This window comes from Corylus avellana, chromosome ca6, assembly GCF_901000735.1.
Source record: "Corylus avellana chromosome ca6, CavTom2PMs-1.0".
NCBI classification, from domain to species: Eukaryota; Viridiplantae; Streptophyta; class Magnoliopsida; order Fagales; family Betulaceae; genus Corylus; species Corylus avellana.
This window is the reverse complement of record NC_081546.1, coordinates 24,043,943-24,058,882: the sequence shown is the minus strand read 5'-3', so window position 1 is coordinate 24,058,882 and position 14,940 is coordinate 24,043,943. Positions and strand designations below refer to the sequence as shown.

At 34.6% G+C, this 14,940-nt stretch overlaps 2 protein-coding genes and 1 long non-coding RNA gene across 6 annotated transcripts; 2 read left to right on the top strand and 1 right to left on the bottom strand.

The window, feature by feature from the left end:
• Positions 1–2,370: 2,370 nt before the first annotated feature.
• Positions 2,371–2,864, top strand: LOC132185417 (dehydration-responsive element-binding protein 2A-like). The gene is made up of 2 exons (XM_059599193.1): positions 2,371–2,414; positions 2,498–2,864. The coding sequence occupies exons 1-2, from the start codon at positions 2,371–2,373 to the stop codon at positions 2,862–2,864; spliced, it is 411 nt and encodes a 136-aa protein (XP_059455176.1).
• A 945-nt stretch (positions 2,865–3,809) lies between these two features.
• LOC132185416 (dehydration-responsive element-binding protein 2A-like) lies at positions 3,810–5,507 on the top strand. The gene is made up of 2 exons (XM_059599192.1): positions 3,810–3,896; positions 4,694–5,507. Exons 1-2 carry the CDS (start codon positions 3,850–3,852, stop codon positions 5,505–5,507), a joined length of 861 nt encoding a protein of 286 aa, XP_059455175.1. The 5' UTR covers positions 3,810–3,849.
• Positions 5,508–6,202: 695 nt separating this feature from the next.
• On the bottom strand, positions 6,203–11,785 carry LOC132184207 (uncharacterized). Of its 4 annotated transcripts, none has more exons than XR_009440540.1 (8): positions 11,395–11,785; positions 11,114–11,282; positions 10,801–10,988; positions 10,374–10,486; positions 10,216–10,271; positions 8,964–9,051; positions 7,152–7,235; positions 6,203–6,609 (listed from the first exon to the last, which is right to left on the bottom strand). It is a non-coding gene; the product is annotated as an uncharacterized LOC132184207 (long non-coding RNA). The 4 variants fall into 4 exon arrangements; XR_009440539.1 differs by having other exon boundaries at positions 11,114–11,266; XR_009440538.1 differs by lacking the exon at positions 11,114–11,282.
• Between the last annotated feature and the right edge of the window lie 3,155 nt (positions 11,786–14,940).

Sequence of the window (14,940 nt, the reverse complement as noted above, 5' to 3'; positions counted from 1 at the left end):
CATTGATGAGTGAAATTTATTTGTTTGTTAATTGGGAATATTTTGTGTCTGTAGCTCTATTGTTAGGGTTTTTTTTTATGGGTTTTGGTAGATCAGTCTATTTCTTTTGTTAGGGTTTTTTTTTATGGGTTTTGGTAGATTAATGTTTTGTCTTTTTCATGTGGGGTTACCGAGATCTATTCCTCTGTTTCTTGAATTTTTTTCTTTGTTGATCATCTCATCTTATTTCTCTGTTATGTCTTCTTCCTCTATATATGCATGCATGCACACAGTACAGCGATTTGGTTCACACATTTGCATTGATGAGTGAAATTTATTTGTTTGTTAATTGGGAATATTTTGTGTCTGTAGCTCTATTGTTAGGGTTTTTTTTATGGGTTTTGGTAGATCAGTCTATTCCTTTTGTTAGGGTTTTTTTTTATTATGGGTTTTGGTAGATTAGTGTTTTGTCTTTTTCATGTGGGGTTACCGAGATCTATTCCTCTGTTTCTTGAATTTTTTTTCTTTGTTGATCATCTCATCTTATTTCTTTGTTATGTCTTCTTCCTTTATATATGCATGCATGCACACAGTACAGCGATTTGGTTCACACATTTGCATTGATGAGTGAAATTTATTTGTTTGTTAATTGGGAATATTTTGTGTCTGTAGCGCTATTGTTAGGGTTTTTTTTTATGGGTTTTGGTAGATCAGTCTATTCCTTTTGTTAGGGTTTTTTTTTTATGGGTTTTGGTAGATTAGTGTTTTGTCTTTTTCATGTGGGGTTACTGAGATCTATTCCTCTGTTTCTTGAATTTTTTTCTTTGTTGATCATCTCATCTTATTTCTCTGTTATGTCTTCTTCCTCTATATATGCATGCATGCACACAGTACAGCGATTTAGTTCACACATTTGCATTGATGAGTGAAATTTATTTGTTTGTTAATTGGGAATGTTTTGTGTCTGTAGCTCTATTGTTAGGGGTTTTTTTTTTATGGGTTTTGGTAGATGTCTATTCCTTTTGTTAGGGTTTTTTTTTTATGGGTTTTGGTAGATTAGTGTTTTGTCCTTTTCATGTGGGGTTACCGAGATCTATTCCTCTGTTTCTTGAATTTTTTTCTTTGTTGATCATCTCATCTTATTTCTCTGTTATGTCTTCTTCCTCTATATATGCATGCATGCACACAGTACAACGATTTGGTTCACACATTTGCATTGATGAGTGAAATTTATTTGTTTGTTAATTGGGAATATTTTGTGTATGTAGCTCTATTGTTAGGGTTTTTTTTTTTATGGGTTTTGGTAGATCAGTCTATTTCTTTTGTTAGGGTTTTTTTTTTATTTTTATGGGTTTTGGTAGATTAGTGTTTTGTCTTTTTCATGTGGGGTTACCGAGATCTATTCCTCTGTTTCTTGAATTTTTTTTCTTTGTTGATCATCTCATCTTATTTCTCTGTTATGTCTTCTTCCTCTATATATGCATGCATGCACACAGTACAGCGATTTAGTTCACACATTTGCATTGATGAGTGAAATTTATTTGTTTGTTAATTGGGAATATTTTGTGTCTGTAGCGCTATTGTTAGGGTTTTTTTTTATGGGTTTTGGTAGATCAGTCTATTCCTTTTGTTAGGGTTTTTTTTTATGGGTTTCGGTAGATTAGTGTTTTGTCTTTTTCATGTGGGGTTACCGAGATCTATTCCTCTGTTTCTTGAATTTTTTTTCTTTGTTGATCATCTCATCTTATTTCTCTGTTATGTCTTCTTCCTCTATATATGCATGCATGCACACAGTACATCGATTTGGTTCACACATTTGCATTGATGAGTGAAATTTATTTGTTTGTTAATTGGGAATATTTTGTGTCTGTAGCTTTTATTGTTCTTTTTAGGACAGACACTCAATTAGATCTAAAAAATAGGGTTTAAAACTAGACGCTCCGGCGGTGGTGCCTAAAAAATAGGGTTTAGATCTCAATTAGACGCTCAATTAAAACTAGGGTTTCGAGGGCATGAATTTGTTTGGGGATTTGGTCAGCTCTGGCGGTGGTGTCTCAGCAATGGAGGTGGTTGGGCTGAACAAAACAGGGAAAAAAAAAGTGGGGGGGGGCTGGGTGAAGTTTTAACTAAAAAACTTAAAAGGGATCATGACTTTTTTAATTATTCTAGGATTTGATTATGACTTTTTTAAATTTTAGGGATCAAATTAGAACTTTGTAAATTGTAAGGGACACAAATAGGTGTTTGTGCTTCTTTTTTGTCATGATATTTGGAAACAGTCTGATTGGATATATATATATAAGTTTTATGCTGTCTACCTTCTCTAATTATCTAGATCAGAAACTTAAAAGAAGAGTTTAATTTGAAGAGAAGTATAGTCCTTATTCAGCTATGCCTTTGGTGTTTTCTTGTATGACTATTTTATTGGGGGCACTGTATTGCATAAAGGTTCACTACTCAATTTAGTATATCTGTAAAATAAATTAAGTAAACATGTTGCATTGGTGTGTGATTGCAGGCAAAGAAAATCACGAAAGAGACGAAGTGAATGTGATTCAGTAGCAGAGACTCTAGCAAAGTGGAGGAAATTGAATGATGGAGTTGATTCTGGAAAGGATGGAGAATTGATGCGTAAGGTTCCGGCCAAGGGCTCGAAAAAGGGGTGCATGCGAGGAAAAGGAGGCCCTGAGAACACAAATTGCAAATATAGAGGTGTGAGACAAAGGACTTGGGGCAAGTGGGTTGCCGAAATCCGTCAACCACTTAATGGGTCTTGTGCACCAGCAAGAAGTAGGAGTCGGCTTTGGCTTGGTACTTTTGACACTGAGGTTGAAGCAGCTCATGCTTATGATAAAGCTGCAAGGGATCGGCCACCCCAAAACTGATGGGAACAACGATTTTTGGGTGGCTCATCCACCTAGCAGCTATTTGGGGCTATTTGGGGGTGGTTCGCCACCGTCAAATTAGATTGGGGGGGGGAGGCGGCTCCGCCACTTCCATTAACTTCGTACTTTGGGGGAGGCTGATTCACTTCTAGGGTGGATCAGTCACCCTCAGATTCTTAGGAGTGGTCTGGCCACCACACAGGGTATTCTGACCACTATAAATATATTTATTTATTTATTATTATTTTTTTAAATCTTTATTTATAATTTTTAGGGTAAAGTCCACTTATCCTCCTCAAACGACCACTCTAATGACAATCTACCTTCCAAACTATCGATTGCGACAATTTATCCCTTAAACTACCAAAACAATGACATTGTACCCCTACTTTTAACAAAATAACGAACTTATCCTTACAAAAATAAAAACAAAAATACTAAAATTTATTTTATTTTTTCAAAAATTTAAGGGTATTTTTGTTTTATTGAAAATTATATATGGGTAATTTTGTCACTTTGCTAGTATTGAGGGAGTACATTGTCATTGTTTTGATAGTTTGGTGGATAAATTATCGCAATTGATAGTTTTTGGGTAGATTGTTATTGGGGTGTTTGAGGGGGTTAAATAGACTTTACCCTAATTTTTATTAATTGGGTTGAAAATTTCTGAGTTGATTTTAAAAAATTGCCAAACATGAATTTAGAAAAAATTTGAGCTTGAGTTTGGAAAACATGCTTTCCAAACAAGGCCCAATTACGGGTTTGGAGAGGAAAACGCTTGTTTTCCCTCTTTTAAGCGGAATATCAACACCGTGTAAAGAGTTCGCCTTATAAATAATTATATATAAGCATCTCCGTAAGCTTATTTCTTTGAACAACTTCTTTCTTGCACCGCAAGTCTGCAATACAACTTTGCCAAAAACAGAGGAAAATAAAAATAAAAAATCAGCCTTCAATTCCAAGTTGATCGCGCCCGGAGTACGAGATGGCTGAAGGGTGGGTTCTTCTTTTAGGGTTTTTTTCGACTTTAGGGTGCGTCTTTTCTCTGTTCCTTGAATATTTTTCGTATGGGTTTTCGTAGATAAGTCTATTCCTCTGTTTCTTGAATAGTTTTCTTTGTTGATCATCTTAGTTGTCTGTTTGATTATGTGGGTGTGTTTTTGACGAGTCTTTTTCATGTGGGTTTCCATAGATAATTCCAAATCTTTCTTTCCTGGACTTCTTTTATAAATTTGAATTCTAGTTCTACGTTAGTATAAACAAAGAGGTAGCTTGTTGTCTCTTTTAGTAGGAGTAGTTCACTTAGTCATATGCATGGGAGTTCTACAATTCCAAAAAAGAAAAAAAAGTAATAGGAGTTCTATTTGCATCAGTTGTTTAATTCGTCTTTTACAGCTATAAAAGCCTGCGACTTGAGGGGGAATTAAAGTAATCATAGAAGTTAATTATAACTCTAGTATTGTTTTGGGAGGTTTAGGGTTCTAAATTATTGATATAATTTAGAAAAGAAGTCCAACAAACAAAGATTTGGAATTATAGAAGAAGATCATATCACAGGTGTTAGATGATCACATAAGTTTCTTTGTTGTATTTAATACACAGCTTAGTTGTTTATGTACAGATGGAAGTATAGAAAATACATGATGTTGTATGATGTTTGGAGATGGATCAGATGATAAGGTGGCCTGTCACTTGAATGAGCACATAAAACATATGGTCCCTTGGAATGTTATTGCATGACAAGAATTTTGATTTAGTTGTGTGTTTCATTGTGTTTGTCAATTAGATTTGAGAGGGACTAAACATGTTGCATTGGTGTGTGATTGCAGGCAAAGAAAATCACGAAAGAGACGAAGTGAAAGTGATTCAGTAGCAGAGACTCTAGCAAAGTGGAGGAAATTGAATGATGAAGTTGATTCCAGAAAATATGGAGAATTGGTGGGTAAGGTTCCGGCCAAGGGCTCGAAAAAGGGGTGCATGCGAGGAAAAGGAGGCCCTGAGAACACAAATTGCAAATATAGAGGTGTGAGACAGAGGACTTGGGGCAAGTGGGTTGCCGAAATCCGTCAACCACTTAATGGATCTTGTGCACCAGCAAGAAATAATAGTCGGCTTTGGCTTGGTACTTTCGACACTGAGGTTGAAGCAGCTCATGCTTATGATAAAGCTGCAAGGGATATATATGGTCCTTTGGCCCGACTTAACTTCCCTGAGCATGTTGCGGATTCAATGCCTTTGGATGAGATTATTCAAGTTAAGGAAGCAAGGATTAATCCATTGTCTGAAGTTGCTGTTGAGGAATTGAAGGAAAAACAAGACTGTTTTGAGGTTTGTGTGTCTGATAATAAACCAAGGGAGGAAACAAAGTTAAATCCAGAAATTTGTGAGAATTGTGGAGCCCACAATTTGAAGGAGAAACCTGATTGCTTTGAGGGTGGTTATTTTCCGGTAGTCCAGTTTCAGGAGTTGGCAGCTGACTTGCATGGGAGCTCAAATCATATGCAAGACTTGGATGCCTCGAGCCCGGATTCTACTTTTGCCTTAATGGAACTGTTTTCAGATTTAGAAGGAGTTGACGATTTAGAAGGAGTTGACAATCTATTGATTGATTCTGATATGATTTGGGGTTGGAGATATAATTAATGTTTGCCATCCAGATTTTTTCCTTCTCCTCGGATGGTTTAGAAACTAGTACAGATGCTGAGGGTTTTTTATTTTTTTTAAAAAATCTAAATTGGTGGCTTATTAGTTGCTCTCATATGTATATGCTTTTCCCCCTATGTATAAGCAACCAGTGACAGATCTGAACTCTGTCAATTTTGTTACTCTTTTCTATGAACATTCTCAATGAAGTTGTATATTTTTTCCTCATTCAGAGGTTGACTAGTTTAATTGATTCACAGTTAAACGTAATTGAAACAAAAAGGGGTACCAATTGTTTCTGTTTGAATCCTTATATTATCCTAAATTTTTGACATGCCTATCGATTGGCAATTGGCAATCAGAAAGTATTTCTCCTACTCTGACTGTAGGCCAACATTAGCTTCATATTCGATTATGTGATTAGCGGATGCTATTTTTGGTTGAAATCCACGTATTGCTACTACCAAAATGTTGCATACTATGTTTGATAGGAGGGAAGGGAAAAAAGAGTTTGTCAATAAACATTATGGCTATGGGCTTTGTTTTTAACACGATTCATGTCTAACCATGAAAAAAAAAAAAAAGAGAACACATTATCCATGTAGAAAATAATATATATATATATATATATAAAGAAATAAGAGAAAATACTAGAAAAAGAAAGAAATTAAAGAATTAAAGTGTGTACTCATGCAGGATCAAAAGTGGAAGAGCTTGGTTCCCTGTATTATATAAACACTAATTATTAGCATTATAATCCTGAACCTCCAACCCAATAACCTAGGAACTCGAATTCTAAAATTAGTAACTACTTGAAATTCTTGGGCATATATTTCTATTTCCAACAACCTCTTGGCTCTAAACCATAGCCTCATTGAACACAAACTCACCTAGAGAAGCCCGATGGTTGAATGTCCATAGGTACTAACAAAATACATATTCACTAATGGGACACAGTAGCAATCAAACATGTTGGAACAAATCTGTGAATCACAGGTCTCACATGATGCTACTTGAACATTATCATCAGCTCTAGGTTCACTAATCCTACTTCCATATCAAAGAGTTCAACTCTCTTCTTTCCAAGGGTGTATTCATATACCTGCAGTCCAACCAAATAGATTATGATATACATATTTGAAGGCCATTAATACTCAACCAACAGATGAAAAATGAATAGAAATTTTGTTAGATTTGCTGATTGAATTCTACAGCCAACTGGAAAATTTATTAATCAACTGTCAAAATACAACTGAAAAACTCACATATGCTTATACATTCTTGGTTCAAGTATCATTCTAAAATGCTTAAAAAAAAAAAAAGTATCATTCTAAAATGAAAACTTGACAGAAGACAACTAAGATCCAAAATTATCAACTCTTAAAAAAAAAAAAAAGGGATAAGTCAACTTATGTTTTTCTCAATGCCACATATGAATTCGGCTCTTTGATAGGCAAGTGTGAAGTAATGCGACATAAGGCAGAGTTTCATAAGCAAAAATACAAGTTATCAAAGAAATATGCATGTCCATGGCAAAGAAATAAGCAACCTATCATTTCACATAATGTATGACGGACCTTGAATGCATGTGTCACCATTGTGCATGTTCACGAATGCAAAAAATAGAAGGTTCCAAATACTAACCATGGACTATGTCTCATCATTGCGTTGCTTGTAAACCTCAGAAGGATTTCTGCGCTCCTCATTTTTAAGTTCACGATCGAACTCCTTGATTAATATGAAACAATACATTAAAAGATAAGACTTCAAAATATCCTGAATACTGAATCAATAAACACAGAATCTTAAGAACGGCTATTTTTAATTATTTTCTTTGCTAATTTTCCTCATACATGGTGAATGGACAAGAATTGGCTCTTAAGAATGGCTATTTTTAATTATTTTCTTTGCTTAGGGCATGGCAAAAAGGTGGCAACACTCTAATCACATGAAAACATAAGGTTAGAGTAATCCCTCCTAACAAAAAATATATTTTTGGAATGTCAAAGTCACCTGCTGAGATAGTTGTTTTACAGAGCAATGTTCATTTTAAATTTTGAGATAAAAGTGGGTTTGATGGGAGCAACATTATGTTCCAGAGTTCACCTTCTCTTTAAACTTTTCTCTCGGCAAAAGATAAGAACACAATGCTACATAAAAGATATTCAAAACCTCCGTTCCATGAAAATAAATTCTATATGATAGACTCAATGGCATACCATTTACACTCCCTCATCTTTCTCAAGGTTTTTAAGGAATTAGCATTTGTTTTCATACTTTTTACCTTGGCTTCCTTTTGATATTCCTATAATATTTTTCTTGGATACAATGGAATTTTACTTGATTAATTGTCAAAATCTTTCTTGTTTATAGATTTTTATTTTGATCCTTCTAATTAAGAAAAATAACTACTTGTATATTATAGCACAACATATATTATAACATAATAAAAATATTTGGAGCCAATAATAACATAAAACATAAAAACAATTGATAGAGAATTAGATATAAAAATATAAGTAATAATCAATTTAGAGTAAACATGCAATTTTTTTTTTTTCTCACCAATGATGAAAATAGAAACGATCATAAAACCAAAACAAAAGAGAAAAAAATTGCAGAAACCAATAAGTGAACATGGCACTACACCAATTAACAAAATCAAATGGAATCTATGATAGACAATTAGGGAATATTGTAACAAAGGCAAGAAAAATCGCCTATAGCTAAAATTTCAGGATTGAGAGAGAGAGAGAGAGAGAGAGAGAGAAGGTATATGAAGAAGATAAAGAAATATTGTATTAAACATTACACTAATATAGCATCTATATGTACCTCAAAAACTCAATCATGTTCTCAATGTAAAGAAATGAGTTTAATAATCGAAAAGACCAAGGGTAGTAATTTAACTTTTGGACACATGCACAAGCATCACAATCCAACAATAGGTTCAAAAGCATGTAAATAATGTTAAAATTAAGAGTGCATCTATGTAATGCCAATCTAGCTACACCGGGTATGAAAGCCATTCTACATAGGAAAAAAAAATATATATATATATAAATTTTATTCTAAGAACAATGAACACAATAAAACTAAGACACATAAACGTGTCCATATATGAGTGAAAAAAAAAAAAAAAAAAACAATAAAAAAGATAGGTTGGTGTCTAGCTCAAATAGGATAACAAGTACTAAGATTACCAGGTAAGCTAAAGTAAATCGATGGCGGTTAAAAAGGCAACCTTAATAGAGATCAATATTGATGTGTCAGAATAAATATATGACAACATGGGACTCTCGTGAAGAAGCATATGAAACTGAATATGAGATTCTCAAAAACATATAATTTATCAATTTTGTTATCAACAATAATTGGAGTCATCTATGCTGGTACTACAGAAGTAACATCAAATTAATATGAAGACAATACATGGATGGAAGGAAGAAATCTTACCGTTGACTAAGATTCAAGTCCCCTTCTCAGTAATGGGTGCATTACTCGTCTAGCCATTGCAGTAAATGTTTCTTTCAATCAACTCATCCTACACACACACACAAAAAAAAGAAAAAAAAAAAAAAAAAGGAGCAAGGAATTATAAATGCAAAGAAATGAATACTAAACATAAGCTTCACATATTTAGAAGTACTATCCCTGGACTGGGGAGGACATCAGAAAAAAAAAAAAAAAAAGAGTTAACAAGCAAACCCAATAAAAGTGCAAATCATTCAGCACATCTCCTCAAAAGGAGAAACAACAAAAACAAGCCCTGTTAAACAAAGTGTTTCAAGAATATGACAATATCAAATAGAAAAGTAATTTAATGAGTAATTTAAACAAGTCATTGACTTCCTTGCAATTGATTCTAATTTTAAACATATACAAAATCCCAAAACATAGAAACACACAAGCATACACAGCAAGAGAGAGAGTGTGAAGGGCATAGGAGTGAAATGTTTATAATTTATTAGAGAATAGAGAGTACAATAACTTTGTTATGATATTCAGAGTTGTCCAGCACACAACACTGGCATATTAAATTGAAGTGTACTCCATGTATTGGTCAATACATCATTATTTTTATTTATTTGTTTATATATGCTCCCCCCAAGCACAATTAGTCGGATGATTCAACTTCTTTTACTTATGATTTTGGGGCTAACAATATGAAACCTATTACTATCCAACATATCAGTCTATAGAAGCCAAGTATTTAGCTAGACCTTATTCAAAATCCCAAAACTTGAGCTTGATTTGAAATTTCTTTCAAAATAAAGTCACTAATTCCTTACAAGAAAGTAAATACTTACCAAGCTTGACCCAGTTTTAAGTTTGATGAGAAGTGACTTGGAAAATATGTTTCCTAACATCTAGTACAGGGGCCATTTTTAAAAACATCACTTGATCAACTCTCTATGATTCAACCAAAAGAATATCAAAGAACAGTTCATCCAATAGTAAAGATGTATTAAGAAGGCCGAATCTACAAACATATCTTTGAGATTCATGCAAACCAACCAAATAACTCCTATCAGTTCAGTAAATTGTGTGCACTTCATAGGTCTAAAACTAGACTTTGAGGAAAAGACTACTCTCAAACTGCATTAGAAGGGTTTTGTCATTTCAATTTTTTGGCCTGACCTATGTCTGGAAGATGAAATGATCAGACCAAGTAAGAAGAATGTATGCCAAAAGCCTATGGACTTACAACTTCAAGCCAGTGTTGCCGGGCTAATTTCTGAGCCTTCTCATCCTTAGATAAACCTTTTCCAACCAACAAATACATGAGAGTTTATGCTGTTAGTGTAATGTTTCTAACAATACTTTTTTTCATTTCCCTAAATTTGTAAGGTAGTAACTAAGTACCTTGGCAAGTCTTGTACAGCGCGTACCCACTGTGACACAAAAGTTTCTGGTTTCTCAATGTTGAAGAAAGATAAGGGCTCCGTTTAAGAGCAGCGAAGTCTAAGGCCTTCCACCTGTGGCAATTTGAATTGATTTCAGAAACAAAGGTTGAAAACACCTAAAAATGAAAGAAATTGAGATAACTCTTGTAGACTTTCTCAACCATAACTGCACAATCTGCAAGTTTCCGTCTAGTCCGATAAAAAGTAAAGATGGCTCTGTAGCTGCTATGCGACTAATAAGCCAGTGTCTTGCTGAAATTGCACTATCTTTGTTTATGGTACAGCTAGGCCAGTGTTGTGCTCGAATTTTGCTGAATTAGACAGCTTTGTGATTGACCATAATCAAGAGCTCCTTAAAACAATGTGTTCAGAAAATGTAAACATACATTTTTAGCTAATATGAGCGGCATGCCATCAGTGTTTCAGATTCTGTAACTCCCAATTTCTGGCAGTTGGCGCAATTCTTCCCGCATATATCTACAGCTTCAACTTCCCACTCCACTCTCTAATTCCAGGCAGCATGGTGCTTTTGAAACTACTTGATACTACTCTATGGACAACGACAATTTCAAACCTACAAGAATTTCAATGGATTTTTACAAACAAAGACATGACTTTGCGAATAGCTGTACTGTGAAGAATACCAAAAAGAAAAGAAAACAAAGAAAAAAAAAAGGTGATTTGAGGAAAGAGAATCACAATTCAAATCAGAGTTTATGTTGGGTCATCATCCCAACCGAGAGCACTTTCTCATACTTGTCCCAGGCTATCTGGAACTTCTCAGCAATATTTTTGCAGTCCAATGAGCAGTGAGTCAGGTTGTTGACTTGCTCCTCTAGCCTGCTCATTCCTCTGCAACACGTGATGGCTGAGCTTTCTCATAATAGATTTTTTCAGTAGTCACCAAATACTCCCCGGTTTCAGGGCATCTAATTTAACCTGAAGAAAATCTAAAAATTTAGGCAAATGTTAACACTCACCACATCAGAAGCAGAAGCGCAGATCTGAGAGATGAAGGAAGCAATTAGCAAGACTGTTACCATCCGATCAACAACAGGAAGCTCAAGGATCACCAGAAGCTTGCAAAATTTTACCCTCAAATAGGCCATATTGAGAGAGATAGAGAGATCACCAGAAGCTGCTCGAGAAGGAGAATGGGCGAAATTTTTTGCCCCATTTTGTTTTGAGAGAGAAAGGGCGAGACAGATGTATTGAGACTTTCCTCTCCATTCCCTTAATTGGCCGGATTTTTGGGCGGAAATCTAGCACCCTGGCACCCGATAACGGTGCGAGAAAGATGATCAAATCGGTATGGCGAAGCAGCTCTCCACTGTAGCTATCTCCTCTCTCTGTTCTCTCTCCTGCAGAATACGTCCGATGGGCAAAACGGTAGTTTTAATTGTTAAAAGCCAAAAATAACCCTGCTTAACTTAGTTATGATGAACAAAGAATAAGAGCATAATAGTAAAGTGACAGTGTCAAAGAAAACTTACTATTCGACCCACATTCCCATACATCTTAAGTAAAGATGTAAGTTACTATTCGACCTGCAATCTGTAATTTATTTGAAGATTAGTTTAAGTTAGTGGAAGTTGAGATCATAGATAGAACTTAAATGATAAAATGTTATGTATGTGTTTATGATGTTGTAACTTTGTAGCTTCGACTATGATTTGCATTTTTTAAGATTTGTGCTCTTGTGATGTAAGAATTATATACTCGTAATCATTTTTATTAATGAGAATGACATGATTTTCCCTTTTAAAAAAAAAAAAAGTTTATTTATTTATTTTTTTAATGTTCCAATTATATTAGAATATCTTTAATAAGACATGAATCACATAAATTAAAAAGTCTATAATGTGTAACTCCTAATAATAAGGACACAGAAAAAAAAATTAGGGTTGGCAAAATGGGTTGTCGGGTCGGATTTGTGTTCTGGTCAGCCGACTAACCCAATAAAGCTAAACCTGAACATGACTAATTTATCTAAACGTGTTAGATTCTTAAACATGAGTACGACTAGTGAGTGACCCAACATGACCAACTTGACACGTTTAATAAACGGGGTCGCAAAATGGGTTGACCTATTTGACCAATTTAGACTCAAACACAATATGTATAATTCATTTGACCTAACCTAACACAACCCGTTTTGATCCATTTCGATATGAACACGAGCCGTTTGACCCATTTCAACATATATTTATATAAAAATATATATATAATTTCATAAACGGGCCAGCGTAGGTCAACTCGTTTATGCCAAACCCTAACCCCATAATTTTCGTATCACGAGCTGTGTCAAAAATTGTCAGTCTTAGAAAAAACTCCTCCAACCCAATTTATAAAAATGATATGTGTCACTTACTCTTTAGCATGTGAAAATCACATATTTTTTTAGTAAAATTTCTTTTAGTTTTGTCCCTATTATTAAAAAAAAATATATGTAATTTTACATGCTTTAAAAACACATGTTATTTTTATAAATTGAGATTTCCTCAAACCTGATTCCAAAAAATAAAATAAAAATCCTCTAACCCAATTTAGAACAAAACCAAGTTAGAGTTGGTTGTTAGGGATATGATAACTTCTACTATAAATCCATTACAAATTGACGTGACAGTTACACAACATTGTTTTCGACGTCATTCACTACTAAATAGTTAAATTTAGGGAAAAATGCAGTTTACTCCCCTGAAATTTTAGGAGTTTTTCAATTTTAACCCCAAAGTTCAAAAATTGGCAATCTACCTCCCTGAAGTTTCAAAAATTGGCAATTTAAACCTTCCGTTACTAATTTTCGTTAAATTGGACAGAAATTTTTTTTAAAAATGCCTGAGGGTAATGATGTAATTTCACAGATTTTCGTCCATTTAGACGAAAAAATTAAATGGAGGGTTTAAATTGCCAATTTTTGAAACTTCAAGGGGGTATATTGCAAATTTTTAAACTTTTGGATTAAAATTGAAAAATTCCTAAAATTTCAAGGGAGTAAACTGCATTTTCTCCTTAAATTTATTTTTCAAATCATATCGTTTAATTTTTTTACCATCCGTGCAAAACTAGCTTTTAAAAATAAGTTTTAACGCATTGTAGTAAAAAATAATTGACCTAAGTTATCATAATTTGTTTTTTTCCTTGTTTGATTACCCTTTTTTCGTCTGTTTGTTTTTCCTGCCTCAAAAAGAAGTATTTGATCTTTCTTCCATTTTATTTTATTTTATAATTTAGTGGGAATGAAAAAATCCACCACTTCTTCACCTGCCCCCTTGGACGCCCTTCAAACAAAACAAATGATCAGCCAGCATGTACAAAACAGGATCCTCTTTAGATTAAAATAGATAGAAGAATATTTAGTTAATGGTCAGGATTTCTTTAAAGAGATCTTGAGGCCATAAATAAAATATCTGTCACATTAATAGAAAAAATAATAAAATATTATATATTTTTTTAAAAAAATTATAAAAAATTAAGGGATGGTTGGCTACTTATTGGGGTTGGCCGAACCACCCCAGTTGGGGCTGGGAGGTCTGGGGTGGCCGAAGCCACCCGATGGCCCCTGGACCACCCCAAGGGCCAAATCATATATATATAGTTTGGGTTTGGGAGGTGGCCGGACCACCCCCAAGTGCCGTGAAATGGTCCAACCACCTCCTATGGCCAAGATGAGGTGGCTAATCACTCATTATTTTTTTTATTAATTTATTTATTATTTTTTAATTTAAAATCTTATTTTTTTGATAATGAGATATTCCTCCTTCTAATAATCAACGTGAAGTTTCCAGTCGCCGCCTGCGACATTCGAAGCGGTTCTCCAGGGATTGGGTTTCCTTCTGCTGATCCGGGGATTCCACCGGAACCCGGCATGCCCCAAGGCGCACCCGGGCATGAAATCGAGCACCCGATCCCGCCGCCGCCGGAGATTCCGCGGCTAGACCAGCCCTTAATAAGCGATCTAGAGCGTTTCATCGAGCTGCAGCGGCGCTTTAATTTTGATTATCCGGGTCGTCACCGGATAACGGACTTGGCGGAATTCGCCGGCCTATTAGAAAGGGCCGTTACAATAGAGATACATATCGAAGCCGCTTGTAGGATTTCTAAGAAAAAATCACAACCATAAAATTGAATATTTTTCAATTCATTATGAACTAGAAAGAATTTCCACATGTATAGGTATAGACCGTATAGCAGCTTGATTTGTTGAAAACGCGCATTCTTCATAATATTTTATACCAATTAAATAAATAATAGGGAAAAATATAAAAAAAGCCCCTCAAACTATCAGCCGTTTTCGATTTAGCCCCCTAATGCTTCAAAAGTAATAAAGTAGCCCCCAAACTACCAAACTATTGCATTTTGGCCACTCCGTTAGTCAAAACCGTCAGTTTGAACGGAAATTGCAAAACGACGTCGTTTTGATGGGAGGCTACTTTATCATTTTCGGAACATTAGGAGGTTAAAATGAGAATGACTAGTAGTTTGTGAGGCTTTTTTATATTTTTCCCTATTTTTTTTATTTTTGC

Coding starts and splice junctions, on each gene's coding strand:
- LOC132185417 (XM_059599193.1), top strand. CDS start 2,371: ATGCCTTTGGTGTTTTCTTGTATGACTATTTTATTGGGGGCACT. Junction 2,415..2,497: donor ACTATTTTATTGGGGGCACT/GTATTGCATAAA, acceptor GTGTGATTGCAG/GCAAAGAAAATCACGAAAGA.
- LOC132185416 (XM_059599192.1), top strand. CDS start 3,850: ATGGCTGAAGGGTGGGTTCTTCTTTTAGGGTTTTTTTCGACTTTAGG. Junction 3,897..4,693: donor GGGTTTTTTTCGACTTTAGG/GTGCGTCTTTTC, acceptor GTGTGATTGCAG/GCAAAGAAAATCACGAAAGA.